Below are 26,334 nucleotides of genomic sequence, written 5' to 3'. Positions count from 1 at the left end.
CATCAAGCCCTTCTCTTCAAAGCCAAGAATTCCATTCCCTCTTTGAAGGTCATTGGCTTAGAAGTCTCTTTGGGCATCTTTAGTCAGGAACTGGGGAAGAATTTTTGAAATCTTGCCTCTGTGGTCCAGAGATGGCTTCTTGGTAGTAAATCAAAAGGACCTTTTATGGACGAAAGGCTGATGAAGAAGATGGTGAGCTTCCTCTGCCTCCCGGGCTTTGAGTCAGTGAGGACTTGGTCCAAAGGCCCCTCCCTCTGACTTCTTTTCATCCTACAAAGCCTGGCACAGTGCCTGGAAACCATAGGAAAATCTGATAATTACTGAGTCCCAAGCCCTGTACCTGCCACATCTTATTTAATTCTTACACCATGAAATAAGTACTATTATTATCCCTGGTTTGCAGATGAAGCAACAGGCTCACGGAAAATGAAGGAAGCAGAATTTAAACCCAGACACAAAGCCTGATTCCAGAGTTTGTGGTCTATACCAACTACTCCATGGCTTCTTTCATAAATGAGTTGCGCAGCAAAGGCAAAAGGCATTGGCTGTGGTTAGGAGGGTGAGCCTGGAGCAGACAAACCTGGACTTGAATCCCAGCTCCGTCACTCACCATCTGTATGACTTTAGAAAATTCACCAAATCACCCCGAGCGTTATTTGTAAAATGGGCATAATAATACTCTCTTGATAGGGTTGTTAGTAGGATTAAGTGAGAGCATGCATGTAAAACACTTAGATCAATCCCCAGAGTATAATAGGAATTCAAAAAAGATTTGCTTTTTGTAATAATAGTAATTATTACTTTGCTTGATGTGATTTCACTAGTGATGTGTTAAGTTAGAGTCAGGCCATACATTGTATATTTTAGTGGATGCATTTTTATCCTGCAAATACTTGATTCAAGAGCCACTGCTGGGTTTTGGCAACATCCCTGTTTTATGGATGAGTAAACAGGGGAGAGAGTCTGACCGCTTCATGAGCCAAATTATGTTTCTGAGATTGATTTTTATATACATAAAATTCATGAAGCTTTACCAATTTTAAGCCAATTATGTTGCCTGTGATATTGTGGGGATTTTGGAGATCTTTACTTTAATGAATGTCCTGAATGTACTGAAAGACAGCCTTGCAGCACGAGAGGAGCCCCCTGCTCACACAGAGATGGAAAGTCATGGGTGATTCCTAAGAGTCTTCCTCTTAGCATCTGCCTTCAGGCCTGCCTCGGTCTCCCCTATCTCTACCTATCTCTGTCTCTATCTCTATCTCTGTCAGTTCCTGCTAATCACCTGTAGACCCAGGCCCAGGCCCACACCATCCATGACAAGGGTAAGAAATACGTCAGCAGCTTACCAAACCATTTCTTTTCCTTCTGGATGTTCATCTTGACCACTTTTTCCAGCTCCCCTTGTATTTGGTGTGGCCATATAACTGAATTCTGGCCACTGGAATAAGAGCAGAAGTGATCATGGCTGTCACTTCACCACTGGTCAATAAACATTGCCACATGATCCTCTCTCTCTTCTCCTTCTTCTGGCTGCAACAGACAGCCTCAGGAAGGTGGAGACTAAGAAAGAAGGTACAGAGGTCCCTGAGTCACTGAACTGTTACATGAGGGACAAAAGTCTTCCCTGTATTAAATCTTTGAGATGCTGGGGTTGATTGTTGCAGTGGCCAGCCTCTCTGATCTGAGAACATTCTTCTGAAGTCCAGTCCTTATTTGAGGTCTTGACATCTTTGCCAAGCTCCTCCCCATGTGGGGAGTGGAGGATGGTTCCTGGTTGGAATGCAGGCTCATCAGCTCTCACATAGGTGACTTTGAGGTTTACCTACCTCCTGGACAGACCTTTCACGCTGGTTTGGCGCAGCCTGCTGGGTTGGGCCTTCAGATTATCACTGCCTGCATCTTGCCTTAGCTTGCCCTGCATTTGAACACTGTCCAGAGCTATCCAGTTGCCCTCAGGGGGATGAGCCTCTACATCCAGGCCAGCTTTCCTAGTCTTCATCCCCTCCCCGAGTCCAAACTCTCCCCTGGCCTCTTGTTCTCACTTCCATCCCTCACCCTAGGTATTCAGAGACTCACCTAGAAATGAGGCCTAACATTTCTTAGAGCACTGATCTTCCCATTTTCTTACTCACATACTCCCTAAAATTCTTTTTAAACCATGAAGCCGCAATGCACATTATAAAGTTGACGTTTAAAATTTTTCATCACAAGTTTAAATAGTTGCAAAGGATGCAATAGCTGCTCTAAGTATTGGTGTTTTGAAATAAACCACTACATGCCTCTTTCTAATGTATCCAATGAACTATAGAAACCCTAGAGATTTGATACCAACATACATTTGAAAAATGCAGTTGGAATTTGTGCAGCCCTGCTTTTTTCCTCAGAATCATTGTTTCCATTGTATTTTCCCTCCTTGAGTTCGTTCCTCATGTCATATATTTTTGTGCTTGAAAGTCTTGTATTCACCCTCATCATATATTTCAGCCATAAAACCGTATCTACAGACTGAGATTGTTATTTTTATTGTCTCTGAACATAAGGCTCAAAAAGTTTTTAAAGATTTTCTTTAGGTGTGATTTACAGTTACCTTTATTACTACTATACAATTGATCAAAACCATATACCTATATTACATTTTTGGGTAAATTTATTATGGACCTTAGAAAGCAAAACTTTAATGAAACTACAAATCTAGGGAGATGGATATGGGTGGTTGTGGTGCCTTGACAACGAAAGACTTTGCAGACAGCCAACTTCTGTCTGCAGAGACAGCCGACTTCATTGCCCCTTGGTGCCCCAGACATCTTACACCGGAACTAGAGCCCTGAACTGTAGTAAGATTTAGGTTGGGTGGGAAGTATGCATATCTCTGGTAAAGTGGGAGGAGTATGATTGTGGAAGAGGCGGAAAGGAAAGGAGAAACAGCATGAGGCCTCAGCAACAAGCACTTTCTTAGGCAGATCAGTTTAAGAAAAAGTACCTAGAGAAGTCGAGGATCTAGAAATTCTCTTAAAATTTGCCTCCGCACCCATATCTCTTGGATATACTTTGTGTACCACTGGATGCATGGCTCCCCAAATCTGGAGATTATGCAGCCTCAAAGCAGGACATTCGAGTGGGGTGGATGGGGGTTAGGGAGCAGAAAGGTCATTTAGCCAAGTCTTACATTTTTAAAATGTGAGAATTTGCATTTCAAATTAGGATGTTTGATTTGTCACCAAATGAATATACATTCACAGAGATAGAATGACAACTTTTTTGTAACTTTCTTTGGGCATTCTTCATCTTTTGAAGTATACTTTAAAATACATAAATTAGAACAGGCCCCAAGTCTCCCTCAACCTCTGGGGGGAAGCAGGAAGGGTCTAGGGGGCTCACAGGGAAGGGGATGGTTGAGCTGAGTGAGGAAAAGCAGGAGTTTGTCAGGAAAAGATGTGGAGGGACATTCCAGGTAGCGCAGACGTGAGAGAGAATGGAGCCCTCCTAGGGGTGACAGCACTGTTGGATCATAGGGTATGAGGAGGAGAGTGATGGAAAATGAGGTATGGCCAGACCATCAGTGTCCTTGCATACCACTCCAAGGCCTTTGGGCTTTTTCCTGATCAGGAGGATGACATAAGCAGATTCCTGTATTAGAAAGATTGCACTGGCAGCTATGTGGAAGATGGATTGCAAGGAATTAGGAAGAGTTGGCGGGTGAGGGATGTTCTACATTAGTCTCCAAATAAGGCTCTAAGCTTGAGATGGATGGATGGATTCAAGAGCTATTTAGGGAGTTGAATCCATGGGGTTTGGTGGAAGAGTCAAGGGCAGTCCTAAGGTTTCATTTACATGATCTCAGCTGATCAGTGGTTCCCAGCCAGGGATGCATAGGAGGCTCATCTGGCGAGCTTGTAAAAACACCTATGCCTGTACCACCCTGAGACTTGCAGCCTCTGGTATGGAAGACTAGCTTGTTTTCCTTAGAAACTTCTCCCAGTTGAGTCTCCCCTGCACACCCCTGGTTGGACAGCACTGCACTGACCCTCTAAACACTCTGAGAAGGATATGGATCAGAAATTGTAGCCTTCACCTTTCACTTAAAGAAACTAAGGCTCAAAGAGTTCTGAAATCAGAATTTCTAGAGCAGAACATACAACTAGGAAATGGTAATGCCAGGGTTTATAGCCAAGCTTTTTGGACTCCAAACCCTTTACTCTTCCAGATATGCTGATCCTTGCCTACCTGCCTGTTCTCCTGTTCTGCTTGCCCACCTGGCCTAGAGAGTCCTGAGTGGGCCTGATGTGTTTATACTTGTGAACTCCACCTCCATCCACAGCTGCCCGAACCAGGACGGACACCTACCCCTAGAGAAGCCACTCCATCGAATCAGCTAAGAATCTGATCTAAGACAGTGGCTCTCAAACATTGCTGCCCATTTGAATCACCTAGGGAGCTTTAAAAAAAGAAAATCCTGATGTCCAGGACATAAACCTTTAAACTGATTGTATTAGAATCTGCTGGAGAGGGTGGAACCCAGGTATCAGTAGTTTAAAAATTCCCCAGGCCCTCCTGGCCCAGCGGTGTAGTGGTTAAGTTTGCATGCTCTGATTCAGCTGCCTGGGGTTTGTGGATTCCAATCCCAGGCACAGACCTACACACTGCTTATCAAGCCATGCTGTGGCCCTGTCCCACATGCAAAATAGAGGGAGATTGGCACAGATGTTAGCTCAGGGATAATCTTCCTCAAGCAAAAAGAGGAAGATTGGCAATGGATGTTAGTTCAGGGCCAATTTTCCTCGCACACACACACACACACACACACACACACATTCTCCAGGGAGTTCCAATTGCAGCTTGTGAATTAGTGACCTAAGTTCTTGCTACTCAAAGTGTGGTCCATAGATCAGCAGCATCAGCATTACCTGGGGGCTTGTTAGAAAGGCAGACTCTTGGGTCCCACTCCAGAGTTACTGAATCAGAATCGGTATTTTCATAAGATCTCCAGGTGATGCTTATGCACATTACAGTTTTCAAAGCATTCCTCCAAACAACATGGAGGGACTGAATGAATCAGTGGAGGAGGAATGCAAATTAGTAAAGGTCCTTGCAATTCTGCAAAATCCTTGGACCTCTCTAATCCCTGCCCTTCCTCATATTTAATTGTTCAGCTTCCCTTGGATTCAATGTGATCTCTAGCATCATAATTACCCCCCACACCATCCCACCTTTGATTGGGCTAATTTGAGTTGGCTTCTATTTCTTGCAACCATGGGTGTCACAAGACACCTGCTTTTTAAAATTTCCTTTGGTCGGAATCAACCAAAGTGCCTTGCAAAGTGCTTCAACATAGTGGGAGCACTAAGTCATTGCTAGTTTTTTGGTGCATGGTCTCAAAAGATTTCCTTCTGAATGACAACTTTTTGGACAAAACTCACCAGAGATGAGGGGCTTGTGGCAAAGATCAAGCACTATTTTCCTCTTCCCCTTGGGCTTGGGGGATGTGGTGTGGAAATAGCACAGGCTTTGGAGTTGAAATAACTGCATTTAAGCCCTGTCTCTGACATCTGTTGATTCAATAAACAAATATTTGTTGAGCATTTGCTATGGAGAAGCCCTTTTTAGCTGGTAACACTAAATCTTTCTGCGCCTCAGAGTCATTTAATGCCATTTTAATATTTTATTTGCATTAAGCAAGATAACATAAATAAAGCCCCGTCAGCCTGGAGTATATTAGCCGCTCAACAAGTATTCGTTCCTTCCCTCACCCTGCCCAGCCCCCTCCTCCTCTGACGACCTTGCAGGAGATAAACAAGAAGTGCCTGGAAGGAGAGGCCCAGGATCAGGGTTCTCTCTCTGGCCTTTGAAAATCAAATGACTAACACAAGGATGTGACAAAACATGATGAAACTGTTTAGCACTTTTGTCCCTGAGGCTAGATTTACTTGTAAGGTTTCTACCCTAACATGTTAGAGGAGAGGGAAGGGATTAAGAAAGGAATCTTGGAGCATCTCTCAACCATTACCCTTGTTTTAGGATGAGAAATCAAACATTTGCTGGTGGAGGCTGGATTCCATCCTAGGTTTGCAAACTCCCAGTCTAATGCTCATGCTGGAACATCAACCTTGCCCCCTGAGAACATCATCACATCTTTAATCTTCCACTCCAAGATAAATTGGTAGTGGAACATCATTGACTTTTGTACCCCATGATCACCACTAACTTCTGAGAGCCTTCCCAGATTAGCATAGACTTAAGTAAAACTAGGAAGCTTGCTTTGCTAATATGACTTCAAGTTCTTCTGGCTGTACCCCAGCTCCCCAAATAGATTTCAGCCCCTAAGCCACTTCTATCTGGAAATTCTGAAGCCATTACTGAAAATGAGTCCCAGGATGTAAAGAATCGGAGATCTATGCCTTTTAATATGAACCCACAGTCCCCAGCCAACTGGGAATTGTGCAATTTTCTGGGGAGTCGATGGCTTCCAGCATGAGTCACAGGTCCAGCAACAATCCGGGTTTCTTCTCTAGTAATCAGTTCTGTCCTTTCTCTCGGCAGCCTCCTGTGACTTGAGAAGTGGGTGAGAGGAAGGAAAGAAAAGGGCTGGTCTCCTCGTGAACTTCTCATATGAGGAGGATGCACTCAGGGAGGAAAATCATTCCACCGCACATGATAAGGATCCTGACATGTCTGAACAGCGAGGACAGCTGAACGTTCCCTCATCTGTTTCTCATTTGGGCCTTTCAGCAGCCCTGAGAGGTGCTCAGGGTAGAACAAACAAGGAAACGGAGGGTTGATGGCAAGCCTTGTCCAAGTGCAGCGAGGAGGGGGCAGCCTGTGCTGCAGGGTGTGTTTTGACATCCCTGCAGACCCTCAGGGAGTATGTGCTGATCCCAGCCCATCACACAGGTCTCCTCAACACCCTGCAGACACACCCCGACTTTCTCAGCTATAATGAAAGAATTTTGAATAAATCTTAAAAACTAAATATCTCTGACAGGGTGCTGACTCCCCAGCCTGCACCGTGGCGCTTCTTCACCCACCACCTCGGAGATCAAAGATTATGATTTGTGAGAGAGCAGCCAGGGCTCAGCTGATTTCATCTGGGATAGAACTGTCTTTCCTAAAAATGAATCTTCCCCACCCGTAACCTTATTCTCCTCTTCCTAACTTTTCTGTTCGTAGCTTTCAAGTCCAGAAAATGAGAGTCCTTTGACAAGGCTCCTTGGACGGCCTGGAGGCGCCTCTCCCTGTCTGCACCCCACCCCACCTCCTACCGGGGCAGCAGACCCCTTCACCCCTCCTTCTGGTCCCCCTGTTCCCCGCTGCCCTCCCAGAACTACAGAGGGAAGCGAACACACACAAAAGCCTCATGAAAAGCTGCCTTGAAAAGACCAAAGTGCCTTTCTTTCTTTTGAGTGAAGATGAATCTCAGAAATAGAGAAAAAGTAATTTAAAAGAGGAGACAGGGGTGGGTGAGCAGAAAGGAGATGAGACTTCCCTTGGTCTCACAATTCTCAGTGGGAAGCTGGGATTTGAGCTATTTGTGCACAGAGATGGTCTTTCTCTTTCTCTCATTCCTTTTCTCCCTCTCCCTTGCTCCCTCCCACTCTCCCTTCTTTCTTTCCTCCCTCAGGTGTGTGGTGGTGGAAGGGGGATGTGAGTGGGTGGATGTGGATGAGAGGTGGGAATGGCTATAGGGGAAGTGTGGATGGAGATTCAAGACCCCAGGCAGGTGGATGGGATAGGAAAAGCCCAGAGTTCCTAACCCCCTGATTGTGACCTGTAAACACCACAGTTGACTGTGTGAGTAGGAAGCCCAATTCCCATTCTCAGAAACCCACCCCAAGGCAAGCTTTTAGGACCATGCAATAACATTTGAGTCAGAGGATGTGAGATATTTCATCTGGTAAATCCTTCCATTTTTTCTGATGAGAACATTGTGGTCTGAAGAAGGAAAGTGACTTGCTGGATGTCGTGCACAGTTAAACACAATTACAGCAATCCCCTATTTCCCAGGTCAGGCTCTGTGCAACAGAACACCTTGTCTCCTCTTTTGTCATTTTCCATGTAGACCCAAAGGGCAAAGATGATCTGATGCTTGTTTTGCAGATGGAGAAATGGAGGCATGAAGAATCTCATTACCTCAGTCCACCGTCTTCTAGGCCTAAGCATAGTCTGTAAGTATTCAAATCCCACCCATTCTTCAAGACAAATTGAATTGTCACTTTTCCCATGAAATCTTCTCTAGTCTCCTAGTTTGAAGCAGTCACTCCCTCCTCTGAACCTCACCCCACTTCCAACCCAAGCTCTCCACCTGCCCCTTGCTTGCAATGGCTAATGTCCTACAATGCTACGTTTGTTCACAATGTAGCCCCTTCACAAAGATGTCAGCATCTTTGAGGGCAGACACTGTACATTATAGACCTCAGCCAAGCCTAATTCTAATTAATTCAGTATGTGATCTTTATTCTTTAATATGTTTCTTTATTTTCATATCCTTTTTGTAAAGAATTAAAAAAAAAAAAAAAAAAGGACCTGACCTTGGGACACTGTGATTCCATGAAGCCGTCCTTGCCTCATAGATCCTTCCCCTGAACAATGAAACTTAGCTCCTCTGGGAAGCATCCAGGGACAGACACATACCAAGGGCTGGGTGGCAAGATGGATTAGCCCTGGGCGTAGGCAATAAGAGGGGACATTGTCTGAAGTGATTTTTAAAATGATAACATGGAGCTAGCCCTCACGGCCTAGTGGATAAACTTTGGCACACTCTATTTTGGCAGCCCAGGTTCATTTCTTAGGTGTCTGTCAGTAGCCATGCTGTGGTGGTGGCTCACATAGAAGAACCAGAAGGACTTACAACTAGAATATACAACTATGTACTGGGGCTTTAGGGAGGAAAAAAAAATGAGAGAGGAAGATTGGCAACAGATGTTAGCTCAGGGCAAATCTTTCCCGGCAAAAAAAAAAAAAAAGAATATCAGTGTTCTCTAACTCAACCAATTTCTCTGTTTTTGCAGAAGAAAAATTTTTAAAGTTTTTATCTAATACAATAGAAATATGATGGATTTTCTGCTGAAGGTATTTTAGTGAACATTTTCAACTGTGGAGACTTTGGAAAGCTGCTAGACTAGATCCTGAAAGGATAAAAAGACATGGGCAGTATTGCAATTTCTAGGATTTATTGAGAAACGGGATATTTTATGTATCTCTGCCAAACTTGCCCACATGTAAGTAAGAAAATTCCTATTTGTAAACTTGTTGCTTTGTATGAAAGAAAATTTCAAAATTAAAATTAATAAAAAATTCTTCAAGGAACTATGAGTGAAGATGACAAATCTGCCTGCACTGTCTACTGAACATGAATATGCAAAGAAGATCAATTTTGACAAAATCATTGACAACTTTACAGAGGTTAAGGCATGAACATAGAATTTGTAATCTTATTATTCATTTTGCAACAGACCAATATGCAGGTATACATTTTTTTCCTTTAAAAGAAAATACTTTAATGTAATTAAAAAGTATTAATCTACCACTTTTTTCCTTTTTCACTATATTTATTTATTTTTGTTACTGACATGATTATGTATATGACAGTCAATAAAAGAAAAATTTCATAGTTTTCTGGCTATTATTATTTGTTTTAATTTATGATTGTTACTAAAAATAGTGTTGTATAGAGAAGAGGAGGTTAAGAATTACTCCCTCCAAGTGCACCCCTGGGTGCCTCTCTGTCCATGGTTCACACAATTTCCTCTCAATTCTTCAACAAGAAATTTGACTCACCCATCCCCCACAGCATTTTGGAAATGAAGCTCCATGTCTCTAGCAAGTTAAGGTTTATCAGTTGTGTCTTCCTTATTAAATTGTAATCACCTTGGCTCTGAGTCTTGGTCCATTTTTACAAGTGAAAGGAGAGAGACAATTTCTTCCCTTGGAGTTGTTGGGGAGGAAGAAATTCTCCTCTACCGTTCTAGGTTCTTCTGGCTGGTCTAAGAATTAAATTGACATAAGACAGAATAACAGAAGAAATCAAACATGTATACATGGGAGGAACCCAGGAAAACTGAGTAATTTGCCAAAATGGCTGAAGCCACCACCTCAAATATCATCTTCAGCTAAAGACGAAAGAGGACGTTGGGAGTAGTGGTTTGGGACTTCAAAGGGGAGGAAGGTAATTCACAAGGAGATGGAAAAGCAAATGTTTGGTAGACAGATGTTTGCCATGCCCTGCAAAGACAATGAGACATAGAGAAGATTGTGGTCAAAGAGGCTTTGCTGGGTTCCTCCCTGTCTATCAGATCTAGTTCATGTTATGCTTTAGTTGTCTATGGTGAGAGCTCCTTCCTGGAACAGAACTTCTATCTTAAATTCTTTTAGGCAGTTAGGGGGAAGATCAAAGTTTCTTCCTGAGTCTTTTGTTGTTGAAAATAATCAAGCCAAAGAGACAAATTTTGGGGTGGCAAATTCTGCTCCCCTACAGAGTACCCTATAATATATAAGAAGGTTTCTCCACCTCAACACTACTGACACTTGGGGCCTGATAACTTTTTATTGTGAGGGCTGTCCTGTGCATTGTAGGATATTTAGCAGCATCCCCGGCCTCTACACACTAAATGCCATTAGCATTCCTTCTCCCCAGTCGTGACAACCAAAATTGTCTCCAGAAATGGCCCCAGTTGAGAACCACTATATTAGACTAGATTCAGCAGCTTGTATTGAAATAGACCTGGAAGAGGCCCTTTTCTAAGTTGTTGAACTTGAACAAGGCTATCATTACTGAGCTTTTGTTTTCTGCATCTGTAAAGTTGGAACAAGCACATCCATTTTGATTTGACATGAAGTTCAAAAAAGATAATGTACATGAAAATGACTTGTATGCTTTAAATCTATGCAGATGTGTGAGGTCATTATTATAAAGAGGTCAAAATTTTTACACTTCAACTCAGTTGTGGAAAAAAATGTAGCTCTTAAAAGTATCTATAATTGATTTCATCTTTATCTGAATGCCCAGAAAACTTAATTGGCCAATTAAAAGTAATTTCTTCTTTTCCAATTTAAAACAGGCTGTTTCATTCAACTTGATCTCTTTGGGTTAAGAATTCAATCAATTCAAAGTACAAATGTCCAGGGTAGTTTCCCTCAAGATGTCACCTCACCTTCTTCTCTTTCTCTGGATCGTTATCTGGGTGGAGGAGGAACTTGCAAGCCCTATGGTAGTAGGGGTCGTCTCAGTGCTACACGCCTGCCATGGGTCTGCACTGATCCATGGCCATTCTGGTCTGGTCCCTGCATATCTGCCTAGAAAGGGAATCCCACCTTGTCCTTTGGAGATTTGTGTGTGGTCCCTGACTTGATCTCCAGAGGTGAGTCGCCACTCCCTGCAGCCACCTTATCTACTGCCTGGATCCATTTTGGTCCTTCATTTCTTTCAACCTCTGTATCTCCCTGGGGGCTCAGAAACTCTCAGATGTGTTCCGTGCACCAAGCTGGAGTCTGCAAGTCATATCTCTGGCCCTGTTACCTGAATACCTTCCTGAGTCCTGGTGCCCACTGCCCTGGAAGTATGTTGGACCTGTGCTGGGCCGACCAAGGGCTGTCTGAAACATTTGCATTTCCCAGGGATAAGTTATCCTCTTTCCCTATCTGGGTGTTCCTGAACCCCTGCTAAACATCGTTCCTCCCCTCCTAACCTCCAACAAACCTGGGTGTGACTTTGATTTGGGGAGCAGAAACACCCCCATCTCAAACCTTAAATGCTTTTCCTCCCCTTTCCTGCTGGGCGTGGAGATCCCTTAACATCATATCCTCCTCGTCTCCTTCCCAGTGCCAATACGGCTGAAAGCCTGCTGGGAAAGAAACAGATTCATCAATAAGAGAAAATACATTGAGAGGTATTTAAAAAATATTAGCAGTTACAGCGAGGGCTCAGGGCCAGGTGATGGGAGAGAAGAATCCACCGAAAATTGAAAGCACGCCCCAAACTGTCTTCATACTTCAGCCAACTGTCCTCCCACACAGAGACAGACTCCTGCCCTTGCAAAGCAAGACTGCCCTTGGAGGGAATGTCTTGTAAACCTTTTAAAGCTCCCTGCCTTCTCTTCCTTTCCTCCTTGTGTTTCCGTTATCGTCTCCTCTCTATCTAGATTTGGTTTCCTGTGTGGTTTGCTCTTGGGAGCTGTCCCCTAGAAAGAGGCTCTTGGGTGAGCAGAGGGCTCCCTGCTTGCTTTCCCGTCTTTTCTGGGGAAGCCGGCTGACACAGCTGCTCTGGCAAGCGGTGTTTCTAAGGAGAGCCGCCAAGCATGTGGAGCCTCCGCGGGGAGAGCTGGGACAGCATCTCATGAAAAAGCCATTCCAGTGGGTTTCTTTAGAACCACCTAAAGGGCCAGGGCAGACTTCAGCGTTGTTCACCAGCCTGAGGCACCTCAGGAAGCAATTCCCAAAGGCCCCATCAACACCTCCCTTTGAAAACTCAGATCCGTCAACCTGTTCAGAGCCAACTATTCACTCTTGGTGGCACCCCCCCAAACTTCCATTATATACACACGCACACATCTCCCCTTGGACTCTGTTTGGAAGCATGGATTAATATAATGGAACTTCCTTGCCACACGGACTAAAATAACTCTGGCATCCCCTTCCCGATGGATTTTAATTAGGAAAGACACAGCATTTAAATTAGGCTTATTGCTTTCAGTTGTGTGTACAGGCTGTGGATTTAAAGAAAAGGCAATGGGAGTCATGTGTGCTGGAGTTTTTAATGGAATGGATCTGGAAGGGAAAAAAACCCCAGGGCATTTTTAGTCTCTTTCTCCTCTTCTAGGCAGCCTGGCTGAGAAAGGAGGCTCAGGTTCTAACATCATCATCATCACCACGACTATCATCATCATCATCATCTTCATTATTACTAACATTCCTTGAGTGCCTATTCCATGCCAGAACCCTGGCTAATAAGGTTTTTATATGCATTACCTTATTTAGTCAAAAGAATTAGAATTTGACCAATAGACCCTATTGGGTACTATCCATTTCTAGGGGAGAGCAGGGACAGACTCTTAGCATAAATCAGGGCTTCCTCCCTGGACCTGCCATTACCTGTCCCAGTACAGACGTGATGAATTGATACATAAATAAATGAATGACTGAACGTAGTGGATGTGCTCAGAATGGATCATATGCAGAAGAATTATGTATGGAAAGAGGGTCTATCACTCCACTGGGCTGAGTCCTGGCCACAGACCTTGTTGTTGGGTGGACCAGGTAAGTAGCATAGTGTTCCATTCTCCAATGAATGGGTAACTTTTGGGCGGGATTTAAAATTTGGCAGAATGGAGAGAATTTTTCCCCCTTGCCAATTTTCCCCAAATCTTTATTGGTATCTCAAAGGGGATAAACTTTTGGGCCACAATTATGATTTTAGGCAAATTATTTAACTCATCTGACCTATTTCCTCACTGGAAAGTGGCTATGATAGTAATATCTACCTCAGAGAGTTTTCTAAGGATCACAAAAGATCAGGTGCATAGCTGGGGATTTGGGGCTCAAATATATTAAATGCCTTTACCATCATCACTCATTCAATCATCCACAAATATTTGATTATCTATTATGGGCCAGACCCTGTGCTAGATACTGGGAATGCAATAGTGAATGGGACAGACAAGGTTCATTAGTGAGGCATGGGAGACAGACAACAAACAAATAAATAAGCCAATTTCAGATTACTATGAACATTATAAAGAGAATATAAGAAAGCAGGGTGAAAAAGCTGTGATAGTGGTGGTGAGGGGCGGTTTAGATGAGATACTCAGGGAAGATCTCTCACAAAAAGTGCCTTTTAAGCTGAGATCTGAATCATAAGAGGAAGCAGTCATGCCTAGATGGGGGGAAGAGCAGTTCAGTCCGCAAAACAGCAAGTACAAAGGCCCTGAGGCAGAACTGACATTACTGTGATGCAGAGACAGAAGGTCAGTGAGCTTAGTGAGTGAGGAGGAAGAGAGAGGTCCAGGATAGGGCTAGAGAGGTAGGCCGATGCCAGATCATGGAAGGTGAGGTGTTTGGATTTTATTCTAAGTGCAGTGAAAGCATTTGGAAAGTTTTAGGTGGGAGTGGCATGTTCTGATTTACATTTTGAAAAGGTCCCTCCAGCTGCCATATGGAGAATGAATTTTAGTGAGGTGTATGTGGAAGTTAAGTGGAACCATCGAGGGCTATAGAGGTGACGGTAGCCTGGTCCACGGGGGAGCAATGCGACGGAAAGGCTTGGACCCAGGTGGTAAGTAAAAGAACTGGGACTAGAACCTGGGATTCCTGTAGCATCTTCCCATCTGGCCCGCCATAGGCCAATATAAATTCTCCTGCTTTTCTTTTTTTAAGTGGATTCCCCATTTAATAGTACTTGTTGTAGAGCCATAGGGAACAGGGAACTGCTGGTCTACCCCAGAGCAAGAATAACATGCAGGTGTGATAACGCACGCATCAGCCTCTCTAAGGCTCATTGGCCTGGAGTCTGGGATGTGAAAGGGTCCAATGAACCCAGGAAGGGCAGGAAAAGAAGGGCTGGCAGGGTCCCGGGGCTCCTGCAGGGCAGGTTGCTTCTTGCCCAGAAGGCGGCGGTCAGAGGATGACGCAATAGCGGTGACATCCAGGAAAGAGGAGATCTGTTTCCACTTAAGCCAACGAACTTGCTGGCCGCACAAGGAGAGAGACCCTGTGTGATGAGTGTTGGGAAGAAGAGGGTCAGCGGGAGCCTGCGGCCTTCAGAATGACTGGCTAGGGACATGCTGTCCACTTTGTAAACCTAAAGGGAAGCCCTTAAAAGCCCCCTCTCCTTTTTCAGCAGTTCATTCCCCTCTGAGGTGAGGACAAGAGCTTACAAACACTTGGCAGCTATTGTGTGCCTCAAATGCACTGTGTATATCTCCATCACTACATTTCAAACATCTTATTATAATTCTGTGTGGGTCTGTCTCCCCCATGGGAGCGTGGTCCCCTTGGAGGGTGTTTTATTTACTTTTGCATCCTTGGACCATATCCGAAGACCTGGTATACAGTAGGCAGTCGTCAAAAACTTAATGAACAGTTAGATGTATGACATTCCTAGAAGCATAGAACCAAAGAATAGCTCTGTTAAATTATAAGAATTTATAAATCAACAAGGCGAGGGATCCTTAACCTTTTTTGGTCACAGACCCTTTTGAGAAAATAATGACAGCTACGGACCCTTTCCCCAGAAAAATCCATGTATAAAAAAATTTTTTTTAATATACAAAATTTTTTTTTATGGATGGGAAAATTGAGGACCAGAAAACAGAAGTGACTTATCCAAAGCCACCAAACTTGTCTGTGACAGTCATACCTGGAACTCAGATTCTTAACTTCCCCATCCTGTACCCCTTCCACCATGCCTGAGCAGAGAGACACAGACTCTGCCACAGACGTCACACGGAAGGTGCAGAGAACAATCAGAACCATACCAAGAACCCGCCCTGTGGAGAGTTCTTAGAAAACACGATCGCAGAGATAATAAGCCACCACCCTGGGCTGCAGTGATCACGCCATGCCTATCCCCGCAGGCCAGAAAGAGCCCACAGGGTATGGAAGTCCTGAAAATGAGTGACTTCTCAACTGTCTCCAGAGCAAGGCAATGATACCAGAGTGTGTGCATGCAGGAATCCAACCTAATTGTAGTCACTAATTAGCTCATTTTCAACCTCGGGCACAAATACCTGGAAGCAGCAAAGCTCTGTCTTTGCACAGAGGTTGATTTAGGACAGAGTCCAGAGGGCAGGCGGGGACTCGGATGCTCCTCAGAGGCTGCCCCCTGTGCGTGGCCCAAGCAGAAAGACACACAGAACAGATTTCTGCCAGGTTTATCCCACTCCCTCCCGCTTCCGGAGAGGGAGAGAGAGAGAGACAGAGGGAGGATGTATTAGAAGAAATGAAGAAGGGAGAGGGAGAAAGCAGAGAGTGTGCTGTGAGAAGAGAAGGAATAAGAACAGAATTCCCTAACAATTCTATGGGTCTTTACAGTCTAAAAACACCTTCTCAATCAGTTATGCCATAGAATCCTCCAGCACTGGTTATAACGGCTGAGATGACCTAGAGGGAAAAAGTAACATTCTCTGTTACCATTCTAATCCTTTCTTCCTTTAAGAGCCATGAGGCCGGGTCCTCGGGAAAACAGAACAAAACAAAGCACACTCAAAAGAAAGACAGCTAACTTCTCTCTGAGGATTGTCATTAAACACCAGATGTCCAGTAGGGAGAGACGAAACCAGAGCAGCTGTGTGGACAATGCTCCCAAGCCACCTCTCCCTCCAGCCTCCTCAGACCACAAGGCTCCATGCCTTTTAGTCTGAGGGCAGCTTCATTTCTAACTCGTGCAAGACCACGTGAGTCCTGGCTTTAAGGTCGCCTGACGGATGGAGATGATCACACTGTCACCCTCTTCCCTTATCGACGGACTCCCTTCTCCAGCTCTCCAGGCACCTGGCAGATTTGTATTCAGTCTTACTCAGCTCAAAAGTTACCTTTTCCATGTTGCTTTTATGCCTAGACTCACTCTTGCCTCTGCTGGAAGATGAGGACGGCTAACATTTATCCATCTATGGTGTATCCACCATGTGCCACACACAGTGTCTTAAGTCTCAGAGCTAGGAAGAGCTGGGTTTCTTCTTCGGAACTCCCCCGCGTTTATCTTGGTACTCTGAATCATTTAACTACCCATATTTCCCTTCTTTATTGCCTTGCGTGCTAAGAAGCTCAAAGCCAAATTTATGACCCATCACTAGCAAGGATACAGACTCTTGTGATGTGATTTAAGATTCTTACCTTATCTCTTGTTTTTCCTCTCCTTGCTTTTGTTTCACCCTGATTTTTTTTTATTACCTTCTTAAAATAAAAGTCATTGGGCTAATTTTTGTTTGGAGTGGTAAACTCAAATCCTATCTGAATGGGTCCTGATACACATAAAAACTAAAAGGTATTATATACACATCTCTGTAATTTTCCTAATAATCTCACAACTTTCAAGGCAAGTGGAGCTCAGAGGGTTTACATAACTTATTCAAGATCATGCAACTTTTAAATCAAAGAGCTAGGAGTCAAATCTATATTTGTCTGACTTCAAAGCTCCTGCTCTTGACAGTCATAATTGCTCATACTTAGCGGGTGCTTACTATGTACCTGGGTTTATGCTGATGTCCCTCGTGTATCATCTCATTTATCCTCACAATAATCCTGTGAAGAAGCTACTATTATTAAAACAGTTTTGTAGATGAAGAAAGCGAGATTGAGAGAGAACCAATAGTCCAAGTTTGCTCAGTATACTGGGATTCAAATCCACATGGCCTGAACTTCGAATCTCTGCCCTCTTTCAAGATTCTCAAATTGATAATAGAGATAAGCATACAAAAACCAGATTCCTAATTAAGTGTCATTTGGCTTCTTTTGAATGCCCAGCTCCCTGGTAATATCATAAAGGCTTATCCACTGACATATTCTATTGGAGAAATGGGTGTCTGGCTAGAAGTAGGTATTTCTGAGTTTCACAGTTCTTCATGGAGCAGATGGATCAGAAACACAAAGTCTGTGTGCAATACTGGATTTTAAATGCCAGCCTGAGCACTGACGGAGAGAAAGATAGCTACCTAGAGCCTAAAGGGTGGAAATAAAAGCCTTTGGAAAGGGCAGTGCTGCTCATGGGCGCCATCTGGCAGTAAAGGTGGGAAACTGCTGTGAGAAAGAAAACAACATACAAAATGAAATTCCCCAAGGTACAGCACGTAGGTCTCTTGTTGTGTGCTTAATGCACATTTCTTTCTCTCAAACCAATCCTGCAGGAGAGATATTACTATCTTTAATTTATAAATGAGAAACTTGAAACTCAAAGTATTAATTACTTGCCAAGAGAGTTGGTCACAGCCTGTTTAGCATGCCTCACTCTTTATTTCCACTTATTCTGAAAACTCTCAAAAGTGATATTTCTTGATAGCTCCTGCCTTCTCCAGCCCCTCACAGCTGGAATCACAGATGCTCCACACCCCATCTTGAACCACTCATGAAACAGGTAGGACACATGTCAGCAGTGGGTACTAGCAGGTCTGGTGTCTTCTGTGCCCACTTGCAGTTGGCCTGGTTCACAGACAGGGATTCCTGCCCTGCAGACTGTGTCTGAGGCCCCAGCTCTGAATTTCAGTCTTCTTAGCTTGGCCTTAATGTCCTTTATTACTCTCACCAGCCCTCTCTCCTGGGGAGTGGGGAATGCTGCATTCTCTTTCCTCGTCCACTAATCATGGACTAGCTGCTCTCATGATTTCCAAAAAAAAGCCAGCCCTGGACCACATCACAGCGCTATGAGCACAGTTTGAAACTCTGCTATTGATGATTTCCCACACCACACTTAAAGCTGTCTATTAGCTGCCCAGGCTGCCCATATGGGAACCAGCCCCCACACCTGAGCTGGTTGTCCCCAGACCACGCTTTTCCTGGCCCAGCCAGGGACAAGACTGCTAAGGTTGCAGATTAATTCTCACACAATTCTTATTGTCCTTTGAGAAATGTACGAAGAGGTGAAAGGAGGCTAGAAATGTGATTACAGACCAATGTTGCCTCAATTTTCAAAAAAGGGCAATGATGGATCCTTGCTACTTTGCTAAGTATAAAATTCTTTAGAAACAAAATAATGAGTTGGAAAAATTCACTATGAATAAATCATGTAAAATTAACCAACTTTCCTTTTTAGAAAAAAGTTGTCTTACTAGTAGATTTTGTAATGCTAGAGACACAGTATGGAAACAGATAAAGACTCCAAAACTAGTTAATGGAGTACATGTCCCCCTTGAAGGGGTACCCCAGTGGAGCACCAAAAGGCTAGTCTGTGCTCTGACCTGGGCCAGTAATTTTGTCCATGACTGAAGTGAAACTGAAAAAAGCATACTACTGAAGCCAGGATTCAAAGTTATTTGACATCTTGGAAGAACAACAAAAATTAAGAAAATGAAATATAATTAGCGAAAATGAGAAGTCTTAAACCTGCTTAAAAACACTCAAATACCAGAAGGAGTAGCCAGCAGTTCAGGATGAAAGACTCAGGGTTATGCTGACCACAAGCCAAGGATGAGGGAGCAACGTGACACAGTGGCTTAGGAAGCACAGGGACCGGGGCTGCAACTTCCACCCTGGCAGAGTAAGGGCTTCTGAAAATCCACTCTTCCAGAACAGCAACGAGCACACTGACAAAAATCATCAGAATCAACATTTCAGAACTCTGGAAATTAACTAAAGTCTTGCAACCATCAGAGGAAAAATAGCTGAATCTCAGCAAAAACAGTGTGTTTCGTGGCATTTAAGCTTGTCCTATTCCTATCTGCCTCCCATATGTAAATATATTTATACTTATATATATATATTTATGTTTATATATAAACACAAATATAAATAGATTATATATATTGCGGATGTATATATAATCTTAGCAATGTGCCTGGTACATAGACGTCACTTAATAAATATTAGCTTAACAATAACCCTTCTTTCTTTTTTCCCTTCCTTTATTAGTTCTGCCTCCGTATACAATCAGTTGTAGATCCTCTTCATTCCTCTTTCTTAATTTTCACAGGAGCTAGAAAGTCCTGGCAAAAAGAGTGGCCTCCTAGGTCCATGCTAAGCCTCCCATTTACAGGGCTGTATCAAGCTGGATTGTCTCTGGGAAGTGAGAGGAAAATGTGAATTATAACCAAGGATGATAACCAAGATTAATGTCATAGATTAGGCTCAGACCCTGGACCTGTGCTAGTGCGAGACAGTGGACAGAATGCGAAAGAAGCAGAAGAAATGGCACAAGGAGGAAGGAGGCAAAGTGCATAGGATGCAGCTGTGATGGAGCGGGGATGCCCGGGGGCAGCAGGTGTAAGGTACTGGGTCATTGGGCTGGCCCATTTTCTTCATCCTTGCAGTTATCCTTTATCCTCAGTCTTCATCCATTCACTTGACTGTTTGGACCATTGCAGTGTTTTTCAAATTGTGTTATATAGAGATACATCTAAGGTTCTTCCAACATTTAATTTTTTTTTTTTTTTGAGGAAGACTAGCCCTGAACTAACTACTGCCAGTCCTCCTCTTTTTGCTGGGGAAGACTGGCCCTGAGCTAACATCTGTGCCCATCTTCCTCTACTTTATATGTGGGACGCCTACCACAGCATGGCTTGTCAAGCGGTGCCATGTCTGCACCCGGGATCCGAACCAGCGCACCCCGGGCCGCGAGAAGCAGAACGTGTGCACTTAGCAGAACATGCGCAGTTAACCGCTGCACCACCGGGCTGGCCCCTAATTCACTTTTTAAAGGCTGTAGCCAATTCATCATTTCGGGGGCTGTAGAGAGGTGAGAAAGAAGCCTAACAGGTGAAGACCCAGGTTCCATAGTCCTGTTTCAGCCAGAATAACAGCTTCATTTTATTTCTCCTAACTATTGGAGTTTCTATTAAAATTTAGCCTTATTAAGAGTTTTTGCTTTAACGAAGTTTGGCTTCTCACTGGTCTATTGCAACATTGCCAGGGGCATCCCTGACTCTCGCCGCTCTTCTTTCCTGCACTCCACTCTAAACACATCATGCTAAGTGCCTTCTTCATTAAGTTACCTCCTCCTTGCTCCAGAATACCTGTTGTGTTTTCATCATCCTCTGAACAAAGGTCAAATCCTCAGCCGAACCTCTGGGGCCCTGTTCCATCTGAAGGAAAGGAATGGGATGATCCCTTATGCTATTTAGAATCCTTAGTGCATGGCAAGCACTCAATAAGTAAATACCAACTTACTATATTTGATTGTTCCTTAAGGGAGCCTTTGCATCCTCCCGACTCCTAGAACACTACCTTGCACACAGAAATAGTAGCTTGCAAATCAAATGAGATATTCCTCTTCACAGCATACTTTCATGTGCGTAGCTAAGCTTCCCATTGGGAAAATGACCTAGTGATGTTTAGGAAAGGTCCTGAATTTCTGTCTTATGTGGACAATGGTATGGTGATGTTTAGAAAGTGCCTTCAACTTCCATCTTCTGTTGTCTGGAAAAATGCCTACTTCTGGTTGGGATGACCTAATTGAATCCCTTGAGTGCTTCATCATTACACCTGGCTCCTGGTGTCCCATTGTGGCGATCTGTCACCATGAAGCGGTTAACCAGATGAACATGAGAACTATCATTAGTGGGTGCCTAACTCTGAGCCAAATATCATGCTGGGTAGGCATTTTCCACGGATTAACTCATTTAGCCTTACTATAATCCTCTGAGGTAGCTACTATTAGTTTAATCACTTGTTCTAAGTAACATAGCTAACAAGTGGCAGAATAGAGAATTGAATCCAAGCTGGTTAGACTGGAGCTTGTGCTTTTAACCCCTATGCTACCATGCTAAGAGACATTATAGTGGGTATATAAAGATGAATTAAGAGATGGAAATTCTGAAATGATGGAGTAGCAAGCTTGGTAGACTTTCTCCCCAGCAAAGTAACAAGTTAACTGAAAATATTATTCCAAAGATCCACCATTTAAAGTCTCTGGAAAGTGTTCTAAGGGCATACAGCAAAAGAGAAATATTCATTCAAGAAAATCCACAAAATCTAAATACGAAGAGCAAAGGCCTGCAGTGTTCGAGCCATGCTCTCCTTCATCAACCTCCCCACTAGCTCCATGTCATGCAAGCTCTACCCAGGGCATGTGCAGCCAAGGGGCTCCATCTCTCCTGAGATTCCAGTCTGTGGCTGTGGTTTGACTCCAAAGAGGTGGGAAGCTGGGTTTCTCAGCCTCCAGTCTCATTTTGCAGAAGTTCTATTCCAGATACGCACGCTAAGAGGACCAGGTGTCCCTTTCTTCATCCAGCCCTCACTTGTAGGATGCAAGCTCTACTCCAGGCATGGCAAGTCCGTGATCCTGGGGCCCTGATTTCCCACACCCCAGTTCACTTGCAGGGAGAAACTCCATGCTGGGAGGGGCAAGCTGAGAAGACAAGGGGTTTCCCACATCCACTTCCCCCAGTACCCACTTGTAAGGCAGAGATGTCCCTCTAGGAAAAGTATGTCTCAGACCCAGCTCCAGTGCAGTGGTAGAGAGAGAGATTCTGCCTAGTGGGAAAGATGCGCCATAAGGATGAAAAGCTCCCCAGCTCTGCCTGAGGGGACTGATTTAGTTGGAACAAAGAGTGGAGAACTCCATGCCCAAGAGCATGGTTGAAAATAATGGTGATCTTTGTGGAGTACAAAGGAGGCTGGTATCTGCATGATGCAGACAAAATCGCAGAGCAGATAGAAGTTTAATAGAGAAAACCAGAGAAAGAAAAAAAGCCAAAAAGAACTCTCCTTTGATCACAGTCAACTCTGGGTGTCAGGAAGGCTGTGCTATGGCTGCACCTGCTCAGGAGCAATCAGAGTAGGATGATGACAGAGGTCATCGGTCACTTTGACAGGAGCCATTTTGGAGCATTGCGGGGAGAAAGCAGATCAGAATGGGTACAAGAGTGAAGCGGGAAAGTGAATGTGAAGAGAAGTGGAGTTAGGCAACTTGTTTGAAGCAAGCATCAGGAGTAAAGAGGATGGAGTGGCTCTCTAGAGGGATGTGGGATCATCAGAGTAGTTTGGCTAGTTTATAAAGTTTTTAAGATAGGAGCTCTTGCACCATGTTTGTGTGTAGATGGGATTGATGCAGTTAAGAAGGAGCAATTAATGACGTGCAATAGAGAGAGTAAAACCCAGTGCACATTAGGACATTGGCCCTTCAGAGGAGGAAGAGGACACTTGCTCCACGGAACTAGCAGTGGGAGAAAAGATTGATGCAGACACAAGCAGATTTCCTGAATTGGTCAGGGGAAGACAGTAGCACTTCCGTATGATGGCTTTTAATTAAACCATAAACTAAAAGATAGGAGATAAGAATAGGAAATTTGAGGAGTGATGGAAAAGTGTGAAAATCTTGCGGGAGAGAATAGGAGATGCAGTTGCCCAGAGAGACAGAGAAGGAATCCTAGGCATCACGATGTAGCCATTTCAAGTGAGTTATTTATTTAAAGTGACAATTGGCTCCACTTTGTGGCTTTCTATAGCCAGTCCCAGAGGTGCTGGAATAGAAACTGTTCAATTTGTGAGGTGAGTGTGATGAAAGGAGAGAAGGGTAAAATAGTTAAAGATAGTGGCAGGGAAGTGATGACATTGATAAATCATGAACTTATAAGTCATAAAGATGTAAGTGATGTCAAGAGAAGGCAGATGAACCAAAGAAGAAAATAAGTCATTGGATTAACAGATCGGAAGCATCCATGAGGCTGAAGAATTCCTAGCAAGATAAAAAGATGTGGTCTAAAAACTGGATTTGCAACATCAGGATTTGGAAAGGGGTGCAGGTTTTTGGAGACAATGTCTAGGGTGGGATCATGGGCGTGTGGGCTGAGGTGCAGTTGAGAAGGTCAGTGAGTTGATACACAAGGCGTTGGGCGAGCCCCTGACTTGCATGTAGAAGTTATTAAGTTCAATGGCATGGATTGCAAGAGACAAAGACCATGGTCCTAAGATCAGGTCCTAAAATCTCTAGTGAATGAGGGAAAACGACAACTGAGGGAGGGGAGAGAGAGGTAATGTAGGGTAGCAGGAGCTCCAAAGTAGCTGGGTTTGTTGTTGTTGGTGTGTGTTTTTGTTTTAATAAGTGGGTAGGGGAATAATTGTCTGGAAGTAGCAATGGCGAACAAGAAGGACCATTATCGTACCATGGGACCCCAAGCAGTGGGAGAATAAGGGGGCACACAGTAATGTTGGGTTTCAACTAAGGCAAAGAGGTATAGGAAATACTCAGAAGTATTTGAGGATATAGATGAGCTTGCTGACCACTTAGAAGAAGTTTTTGGCAGCAGAGGGTAGGGGTTGGGAGGTGGGTAAGGAGTGAGGGGTTGGTTAGATGAGGGGATAGGTAGATATGCTTTTATTTTTTTTAAAAAAAAAGCACTAGAAATGCTGATTGGTAAATAACTTCTTGTAACATAATTTGTTAATGATATACATTTATATGTATATAAAAATAATCTCCTCAATAAAATAACTACAGAGAATCCCACTGGTCTCTGATTTTATTTCATTTTATTTTTTGAGCATTTTAAATGGCTTCCTCTGTTCTTCTAGACATCTTGCACCCTTGTTGAGGGTTTGTGGCTTTGATTCTGCTCACCTCAGCTGGAAAACAAACCATTAGGAAATGCATTTGGGCCTTGTTCTGTGCCCAGCAGAAACAAAGAAGAGTATCTATTTCATTAGCACACCAGACCTGGGGAGAGGTGAGAATTCTCTGGAAAGAAAAGAACAAGGAGGACTAGGAGAGGTGTCAGCCAAGCCCCACAAATTCAGTTTTACTTCTTTCCAGACCACACCTCAGTCAAAGCCACTGGCCTCGATCAGGTGATCAGGCTCTCGGGTGAAGATGCTGAAACTGATATTCAGATTAAAGGTAACGTGAGGAGGACTTTCTCTCTCGGGTGGAGAAGGGTTTTGTTTGGGGGAAAAGAGCAAGCAAATCAAAGGAGGTGCTGAGGCTCCCAAAGAAAACGAGAACAGGAGTGGGTGATGGAGAAAATGGTTTAAATGACCAAAAGAAAGGCTGTGCTTGTCTACACAGGTCTGGCCTGCCCATCAGTTGAGTCAGAACTGTGGCCAGCTACCTGCTGCTCTGAGTGCATGACAATAAGCCACCTGCAATGACCCCGCTTTTGATTGCCTCAGCAATGGCATTTGTTGGGACCACAGGGACCCGGCTCCTCCTCTCTCTTGCTAAGAAGCACTTAGAGCCATTCACTGGGTCCTTATTTAAAGATATTACATTGATAAATTAAATGAAATAATATGTCCAGCCTGCCTAGCACAGAGAAAGGCTATTTTCCTTCCATGTCAATTGTTATAAAAACACAATGAAACAATGGAAAACACACATTGCTCTAAAGAGTGGTGGGTTTTTTCCCCTTTGAATTCTAAAATTACAACTATTAGAATACTGAAATCATTATTGCTGGTGTTGACTCCGAATTACTCTCTTTGCACTGGGCAGAATTCCAAGCAGAGTGAGTCTTTCCTTGGCCCCAATCCCATAGGTTTATCGAAGCAGCCTCACCTAGAAAGTGGTCTCACGGCAATAATGATAGTCACTCTTATTGAGATGCTCCTGTGTGTCAGCCAGGTACTGTGCTTGCACACATCATCCCCACTTTTCCAGAAATTCTGTGACAGAGTTTTCAGCATCCCAATTTTATAGACAAAGAAACTAAAGTTTAGGAAGGTTCTGCTATTTGGCCAAGACTATTTTATTAATGATCAAATTTATAAATAAAGGTTTTAAATTCTGTCATGTCATAGCTGATCTTTGATTAGAATCTTAAGGAGGATTTTAAAGTCCTATGAAACTATTACCTAAGCCTGGGTCACTGTTATCAAACACAGAGGCGTATGGTTAAAAATGACAAGTGGAAATTCATGCCTATCTTATTTGTCTTGAACACTGATGATTTGGGCCAAAACATACTTTTAGCTATGGGCATCTACCCTTGGTCTCATCTCTTCTCCTTCCCCACTGTCTCTCTGGGCAATCTCACTCACACTTAGGGCTTTAACTGCCAACTCTATTCTGATGACTTCCAAATATTTAATTACTCTTTACTTAATTACTCTTTCCTGAGTTCCAGACCCAAATTTATCCAACTATCCAATTAGATATCTCCTCCTGGGGGTTCCTAGGGGACCTCAAATTCAATATATCCAAAACTGAACCCATCCCAGTTTGTTCCAAACCAGCTTCTCTCTTCTGGTCCTTGTCTACCCAGACAGCCACAGCGGGAACCTGCAAACCTTTGTCTTCTTCTCCCTCTCCCTCTCTTCACACATCCTAATGGTGGCCACGTCCTGCAGAGGAGAGGTTCTCAGAGTAAGGTCTCCAGATCATCAGCCACAGCAGCATCTGGAAACTAGTTAGAAATCAAAGTGCTTGGACGCCACCCTCGTTCTCCTGAACCAGTACCTTTCAGGGTGGGACCCAGCCATCTGTGTTTTAACAAGTCTTCTAGGTGATTCTGCCGCATGCTCTAAATTAACCTTCCTTATTATCACTCTAATTACTCCATTCCTGAAGCTCCTATCTTAAGGTAGGCCCTCATCATCTCACACCCAAACCATTGCGATCACTTCCTAACCAGTGTACCTTTCTCCAGCCTTAATCCCTCCAGTCTATCCTCCCCTTTGCTACCGGAATGTCCACTCCAAATGCAAATCCAATCATGTCTGTACCCTACATAAAATTCTTCAACATTCCCTCAACGCTTAAACAAC

General features: G+C 43.7%; 1 protein-coding gene across 1 annotated transcript in view; it reads right to left on the bottom strand.

Moving 5' to 3' along the window:
- Positions 1-11,739: 11,739 nt before the first annotated feature.
- Positions 11,740-26,334, bottom strand: part of MMD (monocyte to macrophage differentiation associated) — a 58,614-nt gene continuing 44,019 nt past the window's right edge. Inside the window, exon 7 of the mRNA XM_046675881.1 lies at positions 11,740-11,834. Within this exon, the coding sequence (XP_046531837.1) occupies positions 11,790-11,834 (45 nt within the window). The 3' untranslated portion in view covers positions 11,740-11,789. The remainder of the gene's footprint in view (positions 11,835-26,334) is intronic.

This window comes from Equus quagga, chromosome 11, assembly GCF_021613505.1.
Source record: "Equus quagga isolate Etosha38 chromosome 11, UCLA_HA_Equagga_1.0, whole genome shotgun sequence".
NCBI classification, from domain to species: domain Eukaryota; kingdom Metazoa; phylum Chordata; class Mammalia; order Perissodactyla; family Equidae; genus Equus; species Equus quagga.
Note: the sequence above shows the minus strand (reverse complement) of the source record. Positions and strands in the feature narration are given on the sequence as shown.